The following is a 23,803-nucleotide window of genomic DNA, read 5'->3' on the forward strand; positions in this document are numbered from 1 at the left end:
ATATGTAGTGGTCGTTTAGTGTTGTAATAATGTGTTGTATGATCTACTGTTTTATCATTTAATTGTTTTGTGTAACTGCCTTAATCTTGTTTGGATCCAAGGAAGGGTAGCTGCTGCCTTGGCAGGAACTAATGGAGATCCTTAATAAATACAAATACAGATACAGAGAAATAGACAGAGGGAATTGGAGCAAGATGAGGTAGCTAAAAGCATTAGTCTGAAAGTGTGCAGTGTCTGCAGCTTTTATATAGCGTCTTCCTCACAGGTGAATTGGTAGTGGAGTTGAATAACCTTCACATTATGTAAAACCTTTTGTCTGCTTGGATGACAGTCTTTACTGTATGTATGCAACATTGCTGTTATTGCTATTACTTTGTATTCAGACCTGAAAGGACTACAACAATAGAACAAAAAATGAGTCATCCTTAATAATCTCAGAATTTGTGAGTCTTACCTAGTTCCCCACTCTGTCTTGGGTAAAAGTGCTGAATTTGTGTATGAAACTATGATAGAGGAGAATGGGAGAGCCATAGTTGGTTTTAGGGCTGACCTGTGAAGAGCTCCTTCTAGATCTTGTAGGTGTCGAGGACGGGCGTGGTGATGCCTGTCATGGTGCCGATCATACTGCCCAGGCCCAGGTTGATGAGCATGAAGAAGAACGTGAAGGACCAGAAGGGAGAGGCCGGGAAATGAGTCATGGCCTCTGTGAAGGCAATGAAGGCCAAGCCTGTACCCTGCACTGACTGCAAAGAGAGGGATGGATATAGAGAGAAAGAAAAGAGTGGAGGAGAGAGGGAGCAAAAGAGGACCAAGAGATTGTGATAGAGAGAGGGAGAGGGGACCGAAGAGACAAAAAGGAGTTTAATAAGTACAGCATAAGGATGACTAGAAAAGCCTAGTTGGTATGGTGTTGTGAAGATCATATTCAGATCCAGTTGATGATGGATGATGTAGAGCTCACAGACCAGACAAACAGACCCACTGCACCTTGTTGAGCTCATCCTCCAGAACACAAGGGTCCAGGCCCAGCTTGGCGAAGCTGCCTTCCTTCAACGTCTTGATGACACCGTAAATCTCAGTGTAGTCTACGGTGGACAGCTGGGAGAAGTTCACGTGTGGCAGAATGAGGTCATGACTCAGCACGTTAGAGTTCAGGCAGCCAATGATCTTCTCTGCATTTCTGAAGGGACCACCGCGAATCATGTTAGTGCACAAGATGAAACGTACTGCAAAAGTCCTGACTCTGATCACAGAGAGGGCACGATAATAAATGTATGGTGTGAGCAAAGAGTGGTTTCATTCTGGATTAGACATCATACATTTCCTCCACTATCACTAGGGGAGAAGAGGGTAAGTTGAGCCATTTTTTACATTCAGCATCACTCCGTCAAGGGAAATATAGTTTTCTTTCTAACAAAGATACCTATATATATTTTAGAAGGTTGTGAATATTGTTTGTATGTGCCAATTCGTAGGTAAGTTCTGTGCATTTCAGGCTACTAAGCCCATGAATATGGTCTGTGAGATTCTTGATATGTTTAGCAAGCTCAGACTCCATGTCATCAGATAAGACCTTGTGTGCCTCTGCTACTCTGTCACAGCCTCTCTTTTGCACAGGTACAGGTATTGTTTTTTGTTGTTGTCAATGTACCTCTTCAATGTCATTCAGTCAATTTTTTCATCCCTTGCCTCCTGCTCGAATGGACTTCTTCCTTTCTCTCACTTACTTCCTTGGCTGCTCTCTCAAGAACCTCAAGGGGGGCGATACCATTGCCCTTTATATGTCTGTATGCACAGGATATGATGATGTCTTCTCTGTAACAATAAAATGCACTTGAGTTCATACGCATGACACATTGCAAAAATACTATCAGTTTTATGCATAAAACTGACCAAATGTAATCATCGTTTGTATGGGGTATGGTGGCCATTGGCTCAACTTACCCCAAGGCAAACATTTTGACTATATTAACCCACACAGCTACAGGGATGCACTTTCATGCTAGGTTTAGGAACTCATATGGTAGCTTATAAAGACCCCAACTGATGTATAAAACAATCTTAAAAATATATACTTTGATTTAGATACAAGCATCATGACACAATAACTTATAACACAATACACTCATTTGACTTTGTGAAAACCAGTTTTCAGTTTTTTGGACCTAACTTGCCTACCACTTTTTCGATGTGGTTTCTTCATTCATACTCTATGAAATTATGACCTCGTCCTAAATATTTGGCCACATGATTCATTTTGTGTATGGTTTCCTAGAAACAAGGGTGGCTCAACTTATCCCTTTGACTCAACTTACCCTACGTCCGATAGGGCAGTTGATTTGAACTCACACTATGACACACTTCACATTCATAAGGTTTGCCTTGAAGCCCAGCACGGCGAACACCACCAGAGTAGCCAGGATGGAGGTGAAAAGGTTTATAAAGGAGACGAGCATGGCGTCAAAGTGGCAGTTGTTGTCTATCTTGTTGTAGCTGGAGAAGGTGAGAAGGTGCAGCAGATAATATAATAGTACAATGCTTTAACAAAGACTGTACCCACACTAGGGCAAACACTGAGCATACCAACATGCAGAAAACAAAAACATAACAATACTCTTTTGAGATTCAAGTGAAAAAGTGCATTCATATTCACCACATCCAATAGTCATTTCCTCCACATTAACTCTCATCGAAACAGTTCTTCAGTGTTAAGACATTTATATACTTCACAAGTTTTGCTCTATCTTTAGAATAATTGGATTATTATCGGGTGTAGAATCTTACAGACGTAAGAATATTTACAGACGTTTAAAGTGAGGGATTTTGACTCAAATAAAGCTTGACTAGAACTTCAAGCAAAGACTGGTTGTATATTAACCTACTGCATAGATATGCTTATCCATGTGTTCTTGTCTGGAGGGCCACGCCTCTCTACAAGCAGCTGAGAGAGGAACACATGGGAACCAGAGTGCTGCACATGTAGCTCGTCAGAGTTCGACAATACACGTTCTCAAAACGAGGCTACATTAGGATCACACAAGGTTAACATACTGTACCCACCCCTCGTCGCACTCCTTTTACACTCCCATAGTCATAGATAAGGTATACCAACTACAAAATAGAGAAACCTCAAATATACAATGAAATATACACAGGATGAAAAAGTACACCCGGTCACGTTTACAGATAAAATCTTAATTAGTATTAAACATTATGCGCACCAACATACACAGATAGGATATTATGCAATAATATAAATGTAGTAATTTAATCATCAACACCATGGCTTTGAACATTGTGATAAAAATACAAATAAAGCAATCCTCTTCATAAAAGAAAGCTAGCTAAAATGGAACCATTTTGACTTCACAGCTATTTGTAATTCAAACGACGATAAGAGTGACAGGCCAAGTGGGCATTTTACTTTATGAAAGTGGGTCACGGTCACGGGGGGGCGACATTTCCTTCCTTCCCTGCCATTTCAGATTGTCAAATGTACTTTTTTGTTTGTTATGGCAAGAACGAATGGTAAAAGCTTTGCAATCTGTGTGATGAAACTGTGTAAATACTTGTGGGAAAAGGTCTTGGCAGATATTAAACTAGCACTGTGTGCTAGTCTCTATCTGGTTTTAATACTTCACTTCTGTAAGAGGGTTGAAATTGTCCAACGGAGAACTGTGCTCTTGGTTTAAATTAAGACACACTTACATACTAAGCATGAAGCACTGCCATTCTGCTCATGAGTATCAGTAAATAGAGATTTGAGGATCAACCATTGGAAGGTTTATATTCCTCAGTAAAATGGAGATTGCTTTACAGTCAGACTTCGATCAGATTTGGTCAAAGCTCCTTAATCATCACATCTGCTGTAATACATTCCAATTTGTGCCTATAAATACTACAGTCTTTCTTGTTCCGATGAATTATTTGTAAGAAGGTTATGTCAATACATTTTTATATGCTTGGTAGTAATTTATTGCAAAGATTTCTCATAATATGAGATCATCAAAAAGTTTTGTGCTCCTTTTGTACTCTTCATCTGTGCTATTTGTAGTGACTGGACAAGTCCTCTTTCACCGTCTACATCAATAGCAGCACATTATACAGTGCGTTTCTTCCTGGATTTCTGCTCTGAAAGTGATTGTGATCTGTTCATTCTTCTCCATGGTGTATGTACAGGACGTAGTCAACAGGCAGACTCTTTGGTAGAGGTACTGAAGTTTCTAAGACACTAGCTACTGTATGCTTGGCCTGGAGCATCACACTATATAACTCCTACATGATGAACATGGAGAGTATTGGCTTGAAGTAGACAAGATACAGTAGGACACTGACACTAGATGAGACAGTGGTGCTTATGTGAAGAGCCTAGCATGAATGCTAGCAAATAGACAATGAAGACAGTGTCTTTACAGCAGCCTTGCACATAGTCTTTCAAAATATACAGATCCCTTTGGACTGTTGGCATTGTAACCAATGCCAATCAATATTCTTCCTGCCGCTAAACACTTTGCTGAAGCAGGTAGAGCATTGAAACGAAAGAAGGTGTGTCAAGAGCAGTCGTCTGCTCAAGTGCTTCAGTGGCACACTAAATTACAAAGAAACGTTCTACATAAAATCTAGGGAAAGCATAACTACACTCTATCATATGATATAGAGGACTGATATGGAGGACTGCAAAGCTTAAAAGGATTCAAACCTGCCACAAATATATACAGTGCATTCGGAAAATATTCAGAGCCCTTCACTTTTTCCACATTTTGTTACCTTACACCTTCATTTTAAAATGTATTGCATATTTTTTTTCTTCATCAATCTACATACAATACCCCATAATGACAAAGCAAAAACAGGTTTTTAGATATTTTGGCAAATGTATTAAAAATAAAACAGAAATACCACATTTACATAAGTATTCAGACTCTTTACTCAGTACTTTGTTGAAGCACCTTTGGCAGCGATTACAGCCTTGAGTCTTCTTGGGTATGATGCTACAAGCTTGGCACACCTGTATTTGTGGAGTTTCTCCTATTCTTCTCTGCAGATTCTCTCAAACTCTGTCAGGTTGGATGGGGAGCGTCGCTGCACAGCTATTTTCAGGTCTCTACAGAGATGTTCGCTTGGGTTCAAGTCTGGGCTCTGGCTGGGTCACTCAAGGACATTCAGAGACTTGTCCCGAAACCACTCTTGCGTTGTCTTGGCTGTGAGCTTAGGGTCATTGTCCTGTTGGAAGGTGAACCTTCGCCCCAGCCTAAGGTTTCATCAAGGATCTCTCTGTACTTTGCTCCTTTCATCTTTCCCTCGATCCTGACTAGTCTCCCAGTCCCTGCCACTGAAAAACATTCCACAGCATGATGCTCCCACCATCTTGCTTCACCGTAGAGATGGCGCCAGGCTTCCATCAGACATGACGCTTGGAATTTAGGCTTCTGTCTGACCACTCTACCATAAAGGCCTGATTGATGGAGAACTTTCCAGGACAACCATCTCCACAGAGGAACTCTGGAGCTCTGTCAGAGTGACCATTGGGTACTTGGTCACCTCCCTGCCCAAGGCCCTTCCCTTAGATTGCTCAGTTTGGCCGGGCGGCCAGCTCTTAGGAAGAGTCTTGGTGGTTCCAAACTTCTTCAATTTAAGAATGATGGAGGCCACTGTGTTCTTGGGGCCTTCAATGCTGCATACATTTTTGGTACCCTTCCCCAGATCTGTGCCTCGACACAATCCTGTCTCTGAGCTCTACGGACAATTCCTTTGACTTCATGGCTTGGTATATTCTCTGACATGTACTGTCAACTGTGGGACCTTATATAGACAGGTGTGTGCCTTTCCAAATCATGTCCAATCAATTGAATTTACCACAGGTGGACTCCAATCCAGTTGTAGAAACATCTCAAGGATGACCAATGAAAACAGGATGCACCGGAGCTCAATTTTGAGTCTCATAGCAAAGGGTCTGTTTTTTAAAATTTGTAATTCATTTGCAGACATTTATAAAAAACAGTTTTCGCTTTGTCATTATGGGGTATTGTGCATAGAGTGATGAGGACAATAATAGGTTACAGCCTTATTCAAAGGCTGTAACTTAAAATGTGGAAAAGTCTGAATTCTTTCCGAATGCACTGTATAGATACTCACATTCAGTTTCACTTAATGCCAACGTAAATATGATTTTCTCTACATTCCCTAAACTGTCTGCAATAAGCAGAGCAGAGCAGAGCATAATAAGAATACTGCTGCCTGGCCTCTAGACCAGAACATACTGCGTGTCCAGCACTGAATACACTCCATTAGGGATAGATACACACCATTGTAATATCTCAGACACCTGACCATGTGGTTCCTTGTCAAAGCAGCCCTGCTGCGGTAAACTCTAACATCTGGGTCTGTTGGAGAGGGGGAGAGGGGTGTCCTGTGACTAGGGTCACTCATAGCGTGAGGGTGGAGGTTGTTTTGGGCAGCGCTGCAGGTCCCTCTGGTGGTGAGACTCTGTAGGGTTAAATGTGAGTTGGCCTGTAGGAGGGTGATCGTTAGGGGTTCACTAAACACACATGTTCCGTTTGTAAATTATTTTTCAGTGTGGCCCTGACTATCCGTAACTTTAAAAACAAGAAATGGTGCCATCTGGCTTGCTTAATATAAGGAATTTGAAATGATTTATACTTTTGATACTTAAGTATATTTGAGCAATTACATGTACTTTTGATACTTAAGAATATTTAAAACCAAATACTTTTAGACTCAAGTAGTATGCACTTTTACTTGAGTCATTTTCTATTAACTAAAGTATCTTTACTTTTACTCAAGTATGACAATTGGGTACTTTTTCCACCACTGATGATACATTTTGTATTGTAGATATGTAGTGGTCGTTTAGTGTTGTAATAATGTGTTGTATGATCTACTGTTTTATCATTTAATTGTTTTGTGTAACTGCCTTAATCTTGTTTGGATCCAAGGAAGGGTAGCTGCTGCCTCGGCAGGAACTAATGGAGATCCTTAATAAATACAAATACAGATACAGAGAAATAGACAGAGGGAATTGGAGCAAGATGAGGTAGCTAAAAGCATTAGTCTGAAAGTGTGCAGTGTCTGCAGCTTTTATATAGCGTCTTCCTCACAGGTGAATTGGTAGTGGAGTTGAATAACCTTCACATTATGTAAAACCTTTTGTCTGCTTGGATGACAGTCTTTACTGTATGTATGCAACATTGCTGTTATTGCTATTACTTTGTATTCAGACCTGAAAGGACTACAACAATAGAACAAAAAATGAGTCATCCTTAATAATCTCAGAATTTGTGAGTCTTACCTAGTTCCCCACTCTGTCTTGGGTAAAAGTGCTGAATTTGTGTATGAAACTATGATAGAGGAGAATGGGAGAGCCATAGTTGGTTTTAGGGCTGACCTGTGAAGAGCTCCTTCTAGATCTTGTAGGTGTCGAGGACGGGCGTGGTGATGCCTGTCATGGTGCCGATCATACTGCCCAGGCCCAGGTTGATGAGCATGAAGAAGAACGTGAAGGACCAGAAGGAGAGGCCGGGAAATGAGTCATGGCCTCTGTGAAGGCAATGAAGGCCAAGCCTGTACCCTGCACTGACTGCAAAGAGAGGGATGGATATAGAGAGAAAGAAAAGAGTGGAGGAGAGAGGGGAGCAAAAGAGGACCAAGAGATTGTGATAGAGAGAGGGAGAGGGGACCGAAGAGACAAAAAGGAGTTTAATAAGTACAGCATAAGGATGACTAGAAAAGCCTAGTTGGTATGGTGTTGTGAAGATCATATTCAGATCCAGTTGATGATGGATGATGTAGAGCTCACAGACCAGACAAACAGACCCACTGCACCTTGTTGAGCTCATCCTCCAGAACACAAGGGTCGAGGCCCAGCTTGGCGAAGCTGCCTTCCTTCAACGTCTTGATGACACCGTAAATCTCAGTGTAGTCTACGGTGGACAGCTGGGAGAAGTTCACGTGTGGCAGAATGAGGTCATGACTCAGCACGTTAGAGTTCAGGCAGCCAATGATCTTCTCTGCATTTCTGAAGGGACCACCGCGAATCATGTTAGTGCACAAGATGAAACGTACTGCAAAAGTCCTGACTCTGATCACAGAGAGGGCACGATAATAAATGTATGGTGTGAGCAAAGAGTGGTTTCATTCTGGATTAGACATCATACATTTCCTCCACTATCACTAGGGAGAAGAGGGTAAGTTGAGCCATTTTTTACATTCAGCATCACTCCGTCAAGGGAAATATAGTTTTCTTTCTAACAAAGATACCTATATATATTTTAGAAGGTTGTGAATATTGTTTGTATGTGCCAATTCGTAGGTAAGTTCTGTGCATTTCAGGCTACTAAGCCCATGAATATGGTCTGTGAGATTCTTGATATGTTTAGCAAGCTCAGACTCCATGTCATCAGATAAGACCTTGTGTGCCTCTGCTACTCTGTCACAGCCTCTCTTTTGCACAGGTACAGGTATTGTTTTTGTTGTTGTCAATGTACCTCTTCAATGTCATTCAGTCAATTTTTTCATCCCTTGCCTCCTGCTCGAATGGACTTCTTCCTTTCTCTCACTTCATTGGCTGCTCTCTCAAGAACCTCAAGGGGGGCGATACCATTGCCCTTTATATGTCTGTATGCACAGGATATGATGATGTCTTCTCTGTAACAATAAAATGCACTTGAGTTCATACGCATGACACATTGCAAAAATACTATCAGTTTTATGCATAAAACTGACCAAATGTAATCATCGTTTGTATGGGGTATGGTGGCCATTGGCTCAACTTACCCCAAGGCAAACATTTTGACTATATTAACCCACACAGCTACAGGGATGCACTTTCATGCTAGGTTTAGGAACTCATATGGTAGCTTATAAAGACCCCAACTGATGTATAAAACAATCTTAAAAATATATACTTTGATTTAGATACAAGCATCATGACACAATAACTTATAACACAATACACTCATTTGACTTTGTGAAAACCAGTTTTCAGTTTTTGGACCTAACTTGCCTACCACTTTTTCGATGTGGTTTCTTCATTCATACTCTATGAAATTATGACCTCGTCCTAAATATTTGGCCACATGATTCATTTTGTGTATGGTTTCCTAGAAACAAGGGTGGCTCAACTTATCCCTTTGACTCAACTTACCCTACGTCCGATAGGGCAGTTGATTTGAACTCACACTATGACACACTTCACATTCATAAGGTTTGCCTTGAAGCCCAGCACGGCGAACACCACCAGAGTAGCCAGGATGGAGGTGAAAAGGTTTATAAAGGAGACGAGCATGGCGTCAAAGTGGCAGTTGTTGTCTATCTTGTTGTAGCTGGAGAAGGTGAGAAGGTGCAGCAGATAATATAATAGTACAATGCTTTAACAAAGACTGTACCCACACTAGGGCAAACACTGAGCATACCAACATGCAGAAAACAAAAACATAACAATACTCTTTTGAGATTCAAGTGAAAAAGTGCATTCATATTCACCACATCCAATAGTCATTTCCTCCACATTAACTCTCATCGAAACAGTTCTTCAGTGTTAAGACATTTATATACTTCACAAGTTTTGCTCTATCTTTAGAATAATTGGATTATTATCGGGTGTAGAATCTTACAGACGTAAGAATATTTACAGACGTTTAAAGTGAGGGATTTTGACTCAAATAAAGCTTGACTAGAACTTCAAGCAAAGACTGGTTGTATATTAACCTACTGCATAGATATGCTTATCCATGTGTTCTTGTCTGGAGGGCCACGCCTCTCTACAAGCAGCTGAGAGAGGAACACATGGGAACCAGAGTGCTGCACATGTAGCTCGTCAGAGTTCGACAATACACGTTCTCAAAACGAGGCTACATTAGGATCACACAAGGTTAACATACTGTACCCACCCCCTCGTCGCACTCCTTTTACACTCCCATAGTCATAGATAAGGTATACCAACTACAAAATAGAGAAACCTCAAATATACAATGAAATATACACAGGATGAAAAAGTACACCCGGTCACGTTTACAGATAAAATCTTAATTAGTATTAAACATTATGCGCACCAACATACACAGATAGGATATTATGCAATAATATAAATGTAGTAATTTAATCATCAACACCATGGCTTTGAACATTGTGATAAAAATACAAATAAAGCAATCCTCTTCATAAAAGAAAGCTAGCTAAAATGGAACCATTTTGACTTCACAGCTATTTGTAATTCAAACGACGATAAGAGTGACAGGCCAAGTGGGCATTTTACTTTATGAAAGTGGGTCACGGTCACGGGGGGGGCGACATTTCCTTCCTTCCCTGCCATTTCAGATTGTCAAATGTACTTTTTTTTGTTTGTTATGGCAAGAACGAATGGTAAAAGCTTTGCAATCTGTGTGATGAAACTGTGTAAATACTTGTGGGAAAAGGTCTTGGCAGATATTAAACTAGCACTGTGTGCTAGTCTCTATCTGGTTTTAATACTTCACTTCTGTAAGAGGGTTGAAATTGTCCAACGGAGAACTGTGCTCTTGGTTTAAATTAAGACACACTTACATACTAAGCATGAAGCACTGCCATTCTGCTCATGAGTATCAGTAAATAGAGATTTGAGGATCAACCATTGGAAGGTTTATATTCCTCAGTAAAATGGAGATTGCTTTACAGTCAGACTTCGATCAGATTTGGTCAAAGCTCCTTAATCATCACATCTGCTGTAATACATTCCAATTTGTGCCTATAAATACTACAGTCTTTCTTGTTCCGATGAATTATTTGTAAGAAGGTTATGTCAATACATTTTTATATGCTTGGTAGTAATTTATTGCAAAGATTTCTCATAATATGAGATCATCAAAAAGTTTTGTGCTCCTTTTGTACTCTTCATCTGTGCTATTTGTAGTGACTGGACAAGTCCTCTTTCACCGTCTACATCAATAGCAGCACATTATACAGTGCGTTTCTTCCTGGATTTCTGCTCTGAAAGTGATTGTGATCTGTTCATTCTTCTCCATGGTGTATGTACAGGACGTAGTCAACAGGCAGACTCTTTGGTAGAGGTACTGAAGTTTCTAAGACACTAGCTACTGTATGCTTGGCCTGGAGCATCACACTATATAACTCCTACATGATGAACATGGAGAGTATTGGCTTGAAGTAGACAAGATACAGTAGGACACTGACACTAGATGAGACAGTGGTGCTTATGTGAAGAGCCTAGCATGAATGCTAGCAAATAGACAATGAAGACAGTGTCTTTACAGCAGCCTTGCACATAGTCTTTCAAAATATACAGATCCCTTTGGACTGTTGGCATTGTAACCAATGCCAATCAATATTCTTCCTGCCGCTAAACACTTTGCTGAAGCAGGTAGAGCATTGAAACGAAAGAAGGTGTGTCAAGAGCAGTCGTCTGCTCAAGTGCTTCAGTGGCACACTAAATTACAAAGAAACGTTCTACATAAAATCTAGGGAAAGCATAACTACACTCTATCATATGATATAGAGGACTGATATGGAGGACTGCAAAGCTTAAAAGGATTCAAACCTGCCACAAATATATACAGTGCATTCGGAAAATATTCAGAGCCCTTCACTTTTTCCACATTTTGTTACCTTACACCTTCATTTTAAAATGTATTGCATATTTTTTTTCTTCATCAATCTACATACAATACCCCATAATGACAAAGCAAAAACAGGTTTTTAGATATTTTGGCAAATGTATTAAAAATAAAACAGAAATACCACATTTACATAAGTATTCAGACTCTTTACTCAGTACTTTGTTGAAGCACCTTTGGCAGCGATTACAGCCTTGAGTCTTCTTGGGTATGATGCTACAAGCTTGGCACACCTGTATTTGTGGAGTTTCTCCTATTCTTCTCTGCAGATTCTCTCAAACTCTGTCAGGTTGGATGGGGAGCGTCGCTGCACAGCTATTTTCAGGTCTCTACAGAGATGTTCGCTTGGGTTCAAGTCTGGGCTCTGGCTGGGTCACTCAAGGACATTCAGAGACTTGTCCCGAAACCACTCTTGCGTTGTCTTGGCTGTGAGCTTAGGGTCATTGTCCTGTTGGAAGGTGAACCTTCGCCCCAGCCTAAGGTTTCATCAAGGATCTCTCTGTACTTTGCTCCTTTCATCTTTCCCTCGATCCTGACTAGTCTCCCAGTCCCTGCCACTGAAAAACATTCCACAGCATGATGCTCCCACCATCTTGCTTCACCGTAGAGATGGCGCCAGGCTTCCATCAGACATGACGCTTGGAATTTAGGCTTCTGTCTGACCACTCTACCATAAAGGCCTGATTGATGGAGAACTTTCCAGGACAACCATCTCCACAGAGGAACTCTGGAGCTCTGTCAGAGTGACCATTGGGTACTTGGTCACCTCCCTGCCCAAGGCCCTTCCCTTAGATTGCTCAGTTTGGCCGGGCGGCCAGCTCTAGGAAGAGTCTTGGTGGTTCCAAACTTCTTCAATTTAAGAATGATGGAGGCCACTGTGTTCTTGGGGCCTTCAATGCTGCATACATTTTTGGTACCCTTCCCCAGATCTGTGCCTCGACACAATCCTGTCTCTGAGCTCTACGGACAATTCCTTTGACTTCATGGCTTGGTATATTCTCTGACATGTACTGTCAACTGTGGGACCTTATATAGACAGGTGTGTGCCTTTCCAAATCATGTCCAATCAATTGAATTTACCACAGGTGGACTCCAATCCAGTTGTAGAAACATCTCAAGGATGACCAATGAAAACAGGATGCACCGGAGCTCAATTTTGAGTCTCATAGCAAAGGGTCTGTTTTTAAAATTTGTAATTCATTTGCAGACATTTATAAAAAACAGTTTTCGCTTTGTCATTATGGGGTATTGTGCATAGAGTGATGAGGACAATAATAGGGTTACAGCCTTATTCAAAGGCTGTAACTTAAAATGTGGAAAAAGTCTGAATTCTTTCCGAATGCACTGTATAGATACTCACATTCAGTTTCACTTAATGCCAACGTAAATATGATTTTCTCTACATTCCCCTAAACTGTCTGCAATAAGCAGAGCAGAGCAGAGCATAATAAGAATACTGCTGCCTGGCCTCTAGACCAGAACATACTGCGTGTCCAGCACTGAATACACTCCATTAGGGATAGATACACACCATTGTAATATCTCAGACACCTGACCATGTGGTTCCTTGTCAAAGCAGCCCCTGCTGCGGTAAACTCTAACATCTGGGTCTGTTGGAGAGGGGGAGAGGGGTGTCCTGTGACTAGGGTCACTCATAGCGTGAGGGTGGAGGTTGTTTTGGGCAGCGCTGCAGGTCCCTCTGGTGGTGAGACTCTGTAGGGTTAAATGTGAGTTGGCCTGTAGGAGGGTGATCGTTAGGGGTTCACTAAACACACATGTTCCGTTTGTAAATTATTTTTCAGTGTGGCCCTGACTATCCGTAACTTTAAAAAACAAGAAATGGTGCCATCTGGCTTGCTTAATATAAGGAATTTGAAATGATTTATACTTTTGATACTTAAGTATATTTGAGCAATTACATGTACTTTTGATACTTAAGAATATTTAAAACCAAATACTTTTAGACTCAAGTAGTATGCACTTTTACTTGAGTCATTTTCTATTAACTAAAGTATCTTTACTTTTACTCAAGTATGACAATTGGGTACTTTTTCCACCACTGATGATACATTTTGTATTGTAGATATGTAGTGGTCGTTTAGTGTTGTAATAATGTGTTGTATGATCTACTGTTTTATCATTTAATTGTTTTGTGTAACTGCCTTAATCTTGTTTGGATCCAAGGAAGGGTAGCTGCTGCCTTGGCAGGAACTAATGGAGATCCTTAATAAATACAAATACAGATACAGAGAAATAGACAGAGGGAATTGGAGCAAGATGAGGTAGCTAAAAGCATTAGTCTGAAAGTGTGCAGTGTCTGCAGCTTTTATATAGCGTCTTCCTCACAGGTGAATTGGTAGTGGAGTTGAATAACCTTCACATTATGTAAAACCTTTTGTCTGCTTGGATGACAGTCTTTACTGTATGTATGCAACATTGCTGTTATTGCTATTACTTTGTATTCAGCCCTGAAAGGACTACAACAATAGAACAAAAAATGAGTCATCCTTAATAATCTCAGAATTTGTGAGTCTTACCTAGTTCCCCACTCTGTCTTGGGTAAAAGTGCTGAATTTGTGTATGAAACTATGATAGAGGAGAATGGGAGAGCCATAGTTGGTTTTAGGGCTGACCTGTGAAGAGCTCCTTCTAGATCTTGTAGGTGTCGAGGACGGGCGTGGTGATGCCTGTCATGGTGCCGATCATACTGCCCAGGCCCAGGTTGATGAGCATGAAGAAGAACGTGAAGGACCAGAAGGGAGAGGCTGGGAAATGAGTCATGGCCTCTGTGAAGGCAATGAAGGCCAAGCCTGTACCCTGCACTGACTGCAAAGAGAGGGATGGATATAGAGAGAAAGAAAAGAGTGGAGGAGAGAGGGAGCAAAAGAGGACCAAGAGATTGTGATAGAGAGAGGGAGAGGGGACCGAAGAGACAAAAAGGAGTTTAATAAGTACAGCATAAGGATGACTAGAAAAGCCTAGTTGGTATGGTGTTGTGAAGATCATATTCAGATCCAGTTGATGATGGATGATGTAGAGCTCACAGACCAGACAAACAGACCCACTGCACCTTGTTGAGCTCATCCTCCAGAACACAAGGGTCCAGGCCCAGCTTGGCGAAGCTGCCTTCCTTCAACGTCTTGATGACACCGTAAATCTCAGTGTAGTCTACGGTGGACAGCTGGGAGAAGTTCACGTGTGGCAGAATGAGGTCATGACTCAGCACGTTAGAGTTCAGGCAGCCAATGATCTTCTCTGCATTTCTGAAGGGACCACCGCGAATCATGTTAGTGCACAAGATGAAACGTACTGCAAAAGTCCTGACTCTGATCACAGAGAGGGCACGATAATAAATGTATGGTGTGAGCAAAGAGTGGTTTCATTCTGGATTAGACATCATACATTTCCTCCACTATCACTAGGGGAGAAGAGGGTAAGTTGAGCCATTTTTTACATTCAGCATCACTCCGTCAAGGGAAATATAGTTTTCTTTCTAACAAAGATACCTATATATATTTTAGAAGGTTGTGAATATTGTTTGTATGTGCCAATTCGTAGGTAAGTTCTGTGCATTTCAGGCTACTAAGCCCATGAATATGGTCTGTGAGATTCTTGATATGTTTAGCAAGCTCAGACTCCATGTCATCAGATAAGACCTTGTGTGCCTCTGCTACTCTGTCACAGCCTCTCTTTTGCACAGGTACAGGTATTGTTTTTTGTTGTTGTCAATGTACCTCTTCAATGTCATTCAGTCAATTTTTTCATCCCTTGCCTCCTGCTCGAATGGACTTCTTCCTTTCTCTCACTTCATTGGCTGCTCTCTCAAGAACCTCAAGGGGGGGGGGGGCGATACCATTGCCCTTTATATGTCTGTATGCACAGGATATGATGATGTCTTCTCTGTAACAATAAAATGCACTTGAGTTCATACGCATGACACATTGCAAAAATACTATCAGTTTTATGCATAAAACTGACCAAATGTAATCATCGTTTGTATGGGGTATGGTGGCCATTGGCTCAACTTACCCCAAGGCAAACATTTTGACTATATTAACCCACACAGCTACAGGGATGCACTTTCATGCTAGGTTTAGGAACTCATATGGTAGCTTATAAAGACCCCAACTGATGTATAAAACAATCTTAAAAATATATACTTTGATTTAGATACAAGCATCATGACACAATAACTTATAACACAATACACTCATTTGACTTTGTGAAAACCAGTTTTCAGTTTTTTGGACCTAACTTGCCTACCACTTTTTCGATGTGGTTTCTTCATTCATACTCTATGAAATTATGACCTCGTCCTAAATATTTGGCCACATGATTCATTTTGTGTATGGTTTCCTAGAAACAAGGGTGGCTCAACTTATCCCTTTGACTCAACTTACCCTACGTCCGATAGGGCAGTTGATTTGAACTCACACTATGACACACTTCACATTCATAAGGTTTGCCTTGAAGCCCAGCACGGCGAACACCACCAGAGTAGCCAGGATGGAGGTGAAAAGGTTTATAAAGGAGACGAGCATGGCGTCAAAGTGGCAGTTGTTGTCTATCTTGTTGTAGCTGGAGAAGGTGAGAAGGTGCAGCAGATAATATAATAGTACAATGCTTTAACAAAGACTGTACCCACGCTAGGGCAAACACTGAGCATACCAACATGCAGAAAACAAAAACATAACAATACTCTTTTGAGATTCAAGTGAAAAAGTGCATTCATATTCACCACATCCAATAGTCATTTCCTCCACATTAACTCTCATCGAAACAGTTCTTCAGTGTTAAGACATTTATATACTTCACAAGTTTTGCTCTATCTTTAGAATAATTGGATTATTATCGGGTGTAGAATCTTACAGACGTAAGAATATTTACAGACGTTTAAAGTGAGGGATTTTGACTCAAATAAAGCTTGACTAGAACTTCAAGCAAAGACTGGTTGTATATTAACCTACTGCATAGATATGCTTATCCATGTGTTCTTGTCTGGAGGGCCACGCCTCTCTACAAGCAGCTGAGAGAGGAACACATGGGAACCAGAGTGCTGCACATGTAGCTCGTCAGAGTTCGACAATACACGTTCTCAAAACGAGGCTACATTAGGATCACACAAGGTTAACATACTGTACCCACCCCCTCGTCGCACTCCTTTTACACTCCCATAGTCATAGATAAGGTATACCAACTACAAAATAGAGAAACCTCAAATATACAATGAAATATACACAGGATGAAAAAGTACACCCGGTCACGTTTACAGATAAAATCTTAATTAGTATTAAACATTATGCGCACCAACATACACAGATAGGATATTATGCAATAATATAAATGTAGTAATTTAATCATCAACACCATGGCTTTGAACATTGTGATAAAAATACAAATAAAGCAATCCTCTTCATAAAAGAAAGCTAGCTAAAATGGAACCATTTTGACTTCACAGCTATTTGTAATTCAAACGACGATAAGAGTGACAGGCCAAGTGGGCATTTTACTTTATGAAAGTGGGTCACGGTCACGGGGGGGGGGGCGACATTTCCTTCCTTCCCTGCCATTTCAGATTGTCAAATGTACTTTTTTTTTTGTTTGTTATGGCAAGAACGAATGGTAAAAGCTTTGCAATCTGTGTGATGAAACTGTGTAAATACTTGTGGGAAAAGGTCTTGGCAGATATTAAACTAGCACTGTGTGCTAGTCTCTATCTGGTTTTAATACTTCACTTCTGTAAGAGGGTTGAAATTGTCCAACGGAGAACTGTGCTCTTGGTTTAAATTAAGACACACTTACATACTAAGCATGAAGCACTGCCATTCTGCTCATGAGTATCAGTAAATAGAGATTTGAGGATCAACCATTGGAAGGTTTATATTCCTCAGTAAAATGGAGATTGCTTTACAGTCAGACTTCGATCAGATTTGGTCAAAGCTCCTTAATCATCACATCTGCTGTAATACATTCCAATTTGTGCCTATAAATACTACAGTCTTTCTTGTTCCGATGAATTATTTGTAAGAAGGTTATGTCAATACATTTTTATATGCTTGGTAGTAATTTATTGCAAAGATTTCTCATAATATGAGATCATCAAAAAGTTTTGTGCTCCTTTTGTACTCTTCATCTGTGCTATTTGTAGTGACTGGACAAGTCCTCTTTCACCGTCTACATCAATAGCAGCACATTACACAGTGCGTTTCTTCCTGGATTTCTGCTCTGAAAGTGATTGTGATCTGTTCATTCTTCTCCATGGTGTATGTACAGGACGTAGTCAACAGGCAGACTCTTTGGTAGAGGTACTGAAGTTTCTAAGACACTAGCTACTGTATGCTTGGCCTGGAGTATCACACTATATAACTCCTACATGATGAACATGGAGAGTATTGGCTTGAAGTAGACAAGATACAGTAGGACACTGACACTAGATGAGACAGTGGTGCTTATGTGAAGAGCCTAGCATGAATGCTAGCAAATAGACAATGAAGACAGTGTCTTTACAGCAGCCTTGCACATAGTCTTTCAAAATATACAGATCCCTTTGGACTGTTGGCATTGTAACCAATGCCAATCAATATTCTTCCTGCCGCTAAACACTTTGCTGAAGCAGGTAGAGCATTGAAACGAAAGAAGGTGTGTCAAGAGCAGTCGTCTGCTCAAGTGCTTCAGTGGCACACTAAATTACAAAGAAACGTTCTACATAAAATCTAGGGAAAGCATAACTACACTCTATCATATGATATAGAGGACTGATATGGAGGACTGCAAAGCTTAAAAGGATTCAAACCTGCCACAAATATATACAGTGCATTCGGAAAATATTCAGAGCCCTTCACTTTTTCCACATTTTGTTACCTTACACCTTCATTCTAAAATGTATTGCATATTTTTTTTCTTCATCAATCTACACACAATACCCCATAATGACAAAGCAAAAACAGGTTTTTAGATATTTTGGCAAATGTATTAAAAATAAAACAGAAATACCACATTTACATAAGTATTCAGACTCTTTACTCAGTACTTTGTTGAAGCACCTTTGGCAGCGATTACAGCCTTGAGTCTTCTTGGGTATGACGCTACAAGCTTGGCCCACCTGTATTTGTGGAGTTTCTCCTATTCTTCTCTGCAGATTCTCTCAAACTCTGTCAGGTTGGATGGGGAGCGTCGCTGCACAGCTATTTTCAGGTCTCTACAGAGATGTTCGCTTGGGTTCAAGTCTGGGCTCTGGCTGGGTCACTCAAGGACATTCAGAGACTTGTCCCGAAACCACTCTTGCGTTGTCTTGGCTGTGAGCTTAGGGTCATTGTCCTGTTGGAAGGTGAACCTTCGCCCCAGCCTGAGGTTTCATCAAGGATCTCTCTGTACTTTGCTCCTTTCATCTTTCCCTCGATCCTGACTAGTCTCCCAGTCCCTGCCACTGAAAAACATTCCACAGCATGATGCTCCCACCATCTTGCTTCACCGTAGAGATGGCGCCAGGCTTCCATCAGACATGACGCTTGGAATTTAGGCTTCTGTCTGACCACTCTACCATAAAGGCCTGATTGATGGAGAACTTTCCAGGACAACCATCTCCACAGAGGAACTCTGGAGCTCTGTCAGAGTGACCATTGGGTACTTGGTCACTTCCCTGCCCAAGGCCCTTCCCTTAGATTGCTCAGTTTGGCCGGGCGGCCAGCTCTAGGAAGAGTCTTGGTGGTTCCAAACTTCTTCAATTTAAGAATGATGGAGGCCACTGTGTTCTTGGGGCCTTCAATGCTGCATACATTTTTTGGTACCCTTCCCCAGATCTGTGCCTCGACACAATCCTGTCTCTGAGCTCTACGGACAATTCCTTTGACTTCATGGCTTGGTATATTCTCTGACATGTACTGTCAACTGTGGGACCTTATATAGACAGGTGTGTGCCTTTCCAAATCATGTCCAATCAATTGAATTTACCACAGGTGGACTCCAATCCAGTTGTAGAAACATCTCAAGGATGACCAATGAAAACAGGATGCACCGGAGCTCAATTTTGAGTCTCATAGCAAAGGGTCTGTTTTTAAATACATACAAATACATTTGCAGACATTTATAAAAAACAGTTTTCGCTTTGTCATTATGGGGTATTGTGCATAGAGTGATGAGGACAATAATAAGTTACAGCCTTATTCAAAGGCTGTAACTTAAAATGTGGAAAAAGTCTGAATTCTTTCCGAATGCACTGTATAGATACTCACATTCAGTTTCACTTAATGCCAACGTAAATATGATTTTCTCTACATTCCCCTAAACTGTCTGCAATAAGCAGAGCAGAGCAGAGCATAATAAGAATAGTGCTGCCTGGCCTCTAGACCAGAACATACTGCGTGTCCAGCACTGAATACACTCCATTAGGGATAGATACACACCACTGTAATATCTCAGACACCTGACCATGTGGTTCCTTGTCAAAGCAGCCCCTGCTGCGGTAAACTCTAACATCTGGGTCTGTTGGAGAGGGGGAGAGGGGTGTCCTGTGACTAGGGTCACTCATAGCGTGAGGGTGGAGGTTGTTTTGGGCAGCGCTGCAGGTCCCTCTGGTGGTGAGACTCTGTAGGGTTAAATGTGAGTTGGCCTGTAGGAGGGTGATCGTTAGGGGTTTAGGGGCAGGCTAGGGGCAGGAACATGAAGAGGATAGACAGTGATCATGAGTCGGACTCAGGGACAGTGGGGGTGACGGGGGTGGTGGGGGTTATGGGGATGATGGTGTTCTGGTAGCCCGTCCGATAGCAGCTGTTGGCGGACGAGGAGTTGGAGTTCTCCAGGGGTTTGGTGCCTGGGGGGACTAGGTTGGCTTGGGACAGGGGCTTGGGCAAAGGTGTCTCTCTTGGGTTCTTGCCCAGGATGAAGTGCGTCTCGTCCACCTCCTCCAGGTTGGAGATGTCCTTCATCATGCTCTTGCGGTAGGAGACGGACAACTTGTTGGAGCCATCAGACATCAGGTTGAAGTGGCGGGCGATGAAGACGATGGGGAGAGGAAGCATGGCCATCACGATGAGGGAGAAGCACATGGCCAATGCCCAGGGAGGGTAGCTCTGGAAACGCTCCTGAGCCTATAGAGAGAGAAACAAGGGAAATAAGGGGAAAAAGAAGTACTCCTGGTGCTGACTTCAAACTCTGTAACAAGGTTAGTACACAAAATGTCAAGTGTCTATATGAAACTTTTCACTGTTTTCCAACAGGTTGACTGACCAGTTCCTCCACCCATGCATTGTACCCTGGCGGGCTGATGGCCATCTCAATGACAGTAGCCATAATGAGAACGATGAGACAACAAGGGGAGACGTACTTCCACATGTAGAAATAGAAGGCATGGGGCCGGAAACCTAACATATCCTCCAGGTCCTGCATGAAACCTTACACACACATACAGGTGGGTTTAAAATAGGTCCAGACAAATCCTTCAGTTTACAGTATTCACATGTTCCTTGACTCTTTCTCTTCACCCTCTTATCAAACTTTCCTCTTAAATCATATGAAAACACACATTGCAATATCAGTGATGATCAGTGTGTTCACTTTTAAAAGCTACATCTCACACTATGCGGCTCTCTGGGGAGACGCTATCCTGTACCTCTTGGTGCCGTAGATCCAGGCCACTGACACATTCTCTAGGATGACCACGACAGTGAGTGGCAGACCAGCAGAATAGCCATCAAACATGATGACAAAGTAGTTCCCAGAGCACTGGACGAAGAGCAGGCCACAGATAAAGGCTATGATACAGCAGCACACTGAAAACAGATAAACAGATAAAACTACACTTTATGGAACAATGCAGACTATGAAAAGACACACACACACAGATGCATACACACACACACGTACATTGTAATGTTGTAATATTGTTGTATTGTGGTATTATACACAGTGGTATAAAGTACTTACTGTAAGTAAAAATACATTAAAGTACTACTTAAGTCATTTTTTTGGGTATCTGTACTTTACTTTACTATTTATACTTATTTTACTTCACTACACTCCTAAAGAAAATAATGTATTTTTTACTCCATACATTTTCACTGACACCCAAAAGTACTCGTTACATTTTGAATGCTTCTCAAGAGAACATCCCTGGTCATCCCTACTGCCTCTGATCTGGTGGACTCACTAAACACACATGTTCCGTTTGTAAATTATTTTTCAGTGTGGCCCTGGCTATCCGTAACTTTAAAAAACAAGAAATGGTGCCGTCTGGCTTGCTTAATATAAGGAATTTGAAATGATTTATACTTTTGATACTTAAGAATATTTAAAACCAAATACTTTTAGACTCAAGTAGTATGTACTTTTACTTGAGTCATTTTCTATTAACTAAAGTATCTTTACTTTTACTCAAGTATGACAATTGGGTACTTTTTCCACCACTGATGATACATTTTGTATTGTAGATATGTAGTGGTCGTTTAGTGTTGTAATAATGTGTTGTATGATCTACTGTTTTATCATTTAATTGTTTTGTGTAACTGCCTTAATCTTGTTTGGATCCAAGGAAGGGTAGCTGCTGCCTTGGCAGGAACTAATGGAGATCCTTAATAAATACAAATACAGATACAGAGAAATAGACAGAGGGAATTGGAGCAAGATGAGGTAGCTAAAAGCATTAGTCTGAAAGTGTGCAGTGTCTGCAGCTTTTATATAGCGTCTTCCTCACAGGTGAATTGGTAGTGGAGTTGAATAACCTTCACATTATGTAAAACCTTTTGTCTGCTTGGATGACAGTCTTTACTGTATGTATGCAACATTGCTGTTATTGCTATTACTTTGTAATCAGCCCTGAAAGGACTACAACAATAGAACAAAAAATGAGTCATCCTTAATAATCTCAGAATTTGTGAGTCTTACCTAGTTCCCCACTCTGTCTTGGGTAAAAGTGCTGAATTTGTGTATGAAACTATGATAGAGGAGAATGGGAGAGCCATAGTTGGTTTTAGGGCTGACCTGTGAAGAGCTCCTTCTAGATCTTGTAGGTGTCGAGGACGGGCGTGGTGATGCCTGTCATGGTGCCGATCATACTGCCCAGGCCCAGGTTGATGAGCATGAAGAAGAACGTGAAGGACCAGAAGGGAGAGGCCGGGAAATGAGTCATGGCCTCTGTGAAGGCAATGAAGGCCAAGCCTGTACCCTGCACTGACTGCAAAGAGAGGGATGGATATAGAGAGAAAGAAAAGAGTGGAGGAGAGAGGGAGCAAAAGAGGACCAAGAGATTGTGATAGAGAGAGGGAGAGGGGACCGAAGAGACAAAAAGGAGTTTAATAAGTACAGCATAAGGATGACTAGAAAAGCCTAGTTGGTATGGTGTTGTGAAGATCATATTCAGATCCAGTTGATGATGGATGATGTAGAGCTCACAGACCAGACAAACAGACCCACTGCACCTTGTTGAGCTCATCCTCCAGAACACAAGGGTCCAGGCCCAGCTTGGCGAAGCTGCCTTCCTTCAACGTCTTGATGACACCGTAAATCTCAGTGTAGTCTACGGTGGACAGCTGGGAGAAGTTCACGTGTGGCAGAATGAGGTCATGACTCAGCACGTTAGAGTTCAGGCAGCCAATGATCTTCTCTGCATTTCTGAAGGGACCACCGCGAATCATGTTAGTGCACAAGATGAAACGTACTGCAAAAGTCCTGACTCTGATCACAGAGAGGGCACGATAATAAATGTATGGTGTGAGCAAAGAGTGGTTTCATTCTGGATTAGACATCATACATTTCCTCCACTATCACTAGGGGAGAAGAGGGTAAGTTGAGCCATTTTTTACATTCAGCATCACTCCGTCAAGGGAAATATAGTTTTCTTTCTAACAAAGATACCTATATATATTTTAGAAGGTTGTGAATATTGTTTGTATGTGCCAATTCGTAGGTAAGTTCTGTGCATTTCAGGCTACTAAGCCCATGAATATGGTCTGTGAGATTCTTGATATGTTTAGCAAGCTCAGACTCCATGTCATCAGATAAGACCTTGTGTGCCTCTGCTACTCTGTCACAGCCTCTCTTTTGCACAGGTACAGGTATTGTTTTTTGTTGTTGTCAATGTACCTCTTCAATGTCATTCAGTCAATTTTTTCATCCCTTGCCTCCTGCTCGAATGGACTTCTTCCTTTCTCTCACTTCATTGGCTGCTCTCTCAAGAACCTCAA

General features: G+C 41.4%; 3 protein-coding genes and 1 pseudogene across 3 annotated transcripts; all 4 read right to left on the reverse strand.

Annotated features, from left to right (window-relative positions):
- Positions 1 to 412: 412 nt before the first annotated feature.
- On the reverse strand, positions 413 to 1,731 carry LOC121846796 (sodium-dependent neutral amino acid transporter SLC6A17-like). Its single transcript, XM_042324453.1, has 3 exons — positions 1,652 to 1,731; positions 988 to 1,180; positions 413 to 743 (listed from the first exon to the last, which is right to left on the reverse strand). The coding sequence occupies exons 1-3, from the start codon at positions 1,663 to 1,665 to the stop codon at positions 567 to 569; spliced, it is 384 nt and encodes a 127-aa protein (XP_042180387.1). The 5' UTR covers positions 1,666 to 1,731; the 3' UTR covers positions 413 to 566.
- A 5,961-nt stretch (positions 1,732 to 7,692) lies between these two features.
- Positions 7,693 to 8,578, reverse strand: LOC121846797 (sodium-dependent neutral amino acid transporter SLC6A17-like). Its single transcript, XM_042324454.1, has 2 exons — positions 8,505 to 8,578; positions 7,693 to 8,035 (listed from the first exon to the last, which is right to left on the reverse strand). Exons 1-2 carry the CDS (start codon positions 8,516 to 8,518, stop codon positions 7,813 to 7,815), a joined length of 237 nt encoding a protein of 78 aa, XP_042180388.1. The 5' UTR covers positions 8,519 to 8,578; the 3' UTR covers positions 7,693 to 7,812.
- Positions 8,579 to 14,107: 5,529 nt separating this feature from the next.
- On the reverse strand, positions 14,108 to 18,501 carry LOC121846798 (sodium-dependent neutral amino acid transporter SLC6A17-like). Its single transcript, XM_042324455.1, has 3 exons — positions 15,362 to 18,501; positions 14,698 to 14,890; positions 14,108 to 14,453 (listed from the first exon to the last, which is right to left on the reverse strand). The coding sequence occupies exons 1-3, from the start codon at positions 15,373 to 15,375 to the stop codon at positions 14,277 to 14,279; spliced, it is 384 nt and encodes a 127-aa protein (XP_042180389.1). The 5' UTR covers positions 15,376 to 18,501; the 3' UTR covers positions 14,108 to 14,276.
- Positions 18,502 to 19,680: 1,179 nt separating this feature from the next.
- Positions 19,681 to 23,776, reverse strand: LOC112255274 (annotated as a pseudogene).
- Positions 23,777 to 23,803: the final 27 nt, after the last annotated feature.

This window comes from Oncorhynchus tshawytscha, linkage group LG07, assembly GCF_018296145.1.
Source record: "Oncorhynchus tshawytscha isolate Ot180627B linkage group LG07, Otsh_v2.0, whole genome shotgun sequence".
Lineage (NCBI taxonomy): Eukaryota > Metazoa > Chordata > Actinopteri > Salmoniformes > Salmonidae > Oncorhynchus > Oncorhynchus tshawytscha.

Coding starts and splice junctions, on each gene's coding strand:
- LOC121846796 (XM_042324453.1), bottom strand. Junction 744..987: donor TGGAGGATGAGCTCAACAAG/GTGCAGTGGGTC, acceptor CTCTCTTTGCAG/TCAGTGCAGGGTACAGGCTT.
- LOC121846798 (XM_042324455.1), bottom strand. Junction 14,454..14,697: donor TGGAGGATGAGCTCAACAAG/GTGCAGTGGGTC, acceptor CTCTCTTTGCAG/TCAGTGCAGGGTACAGGCTT.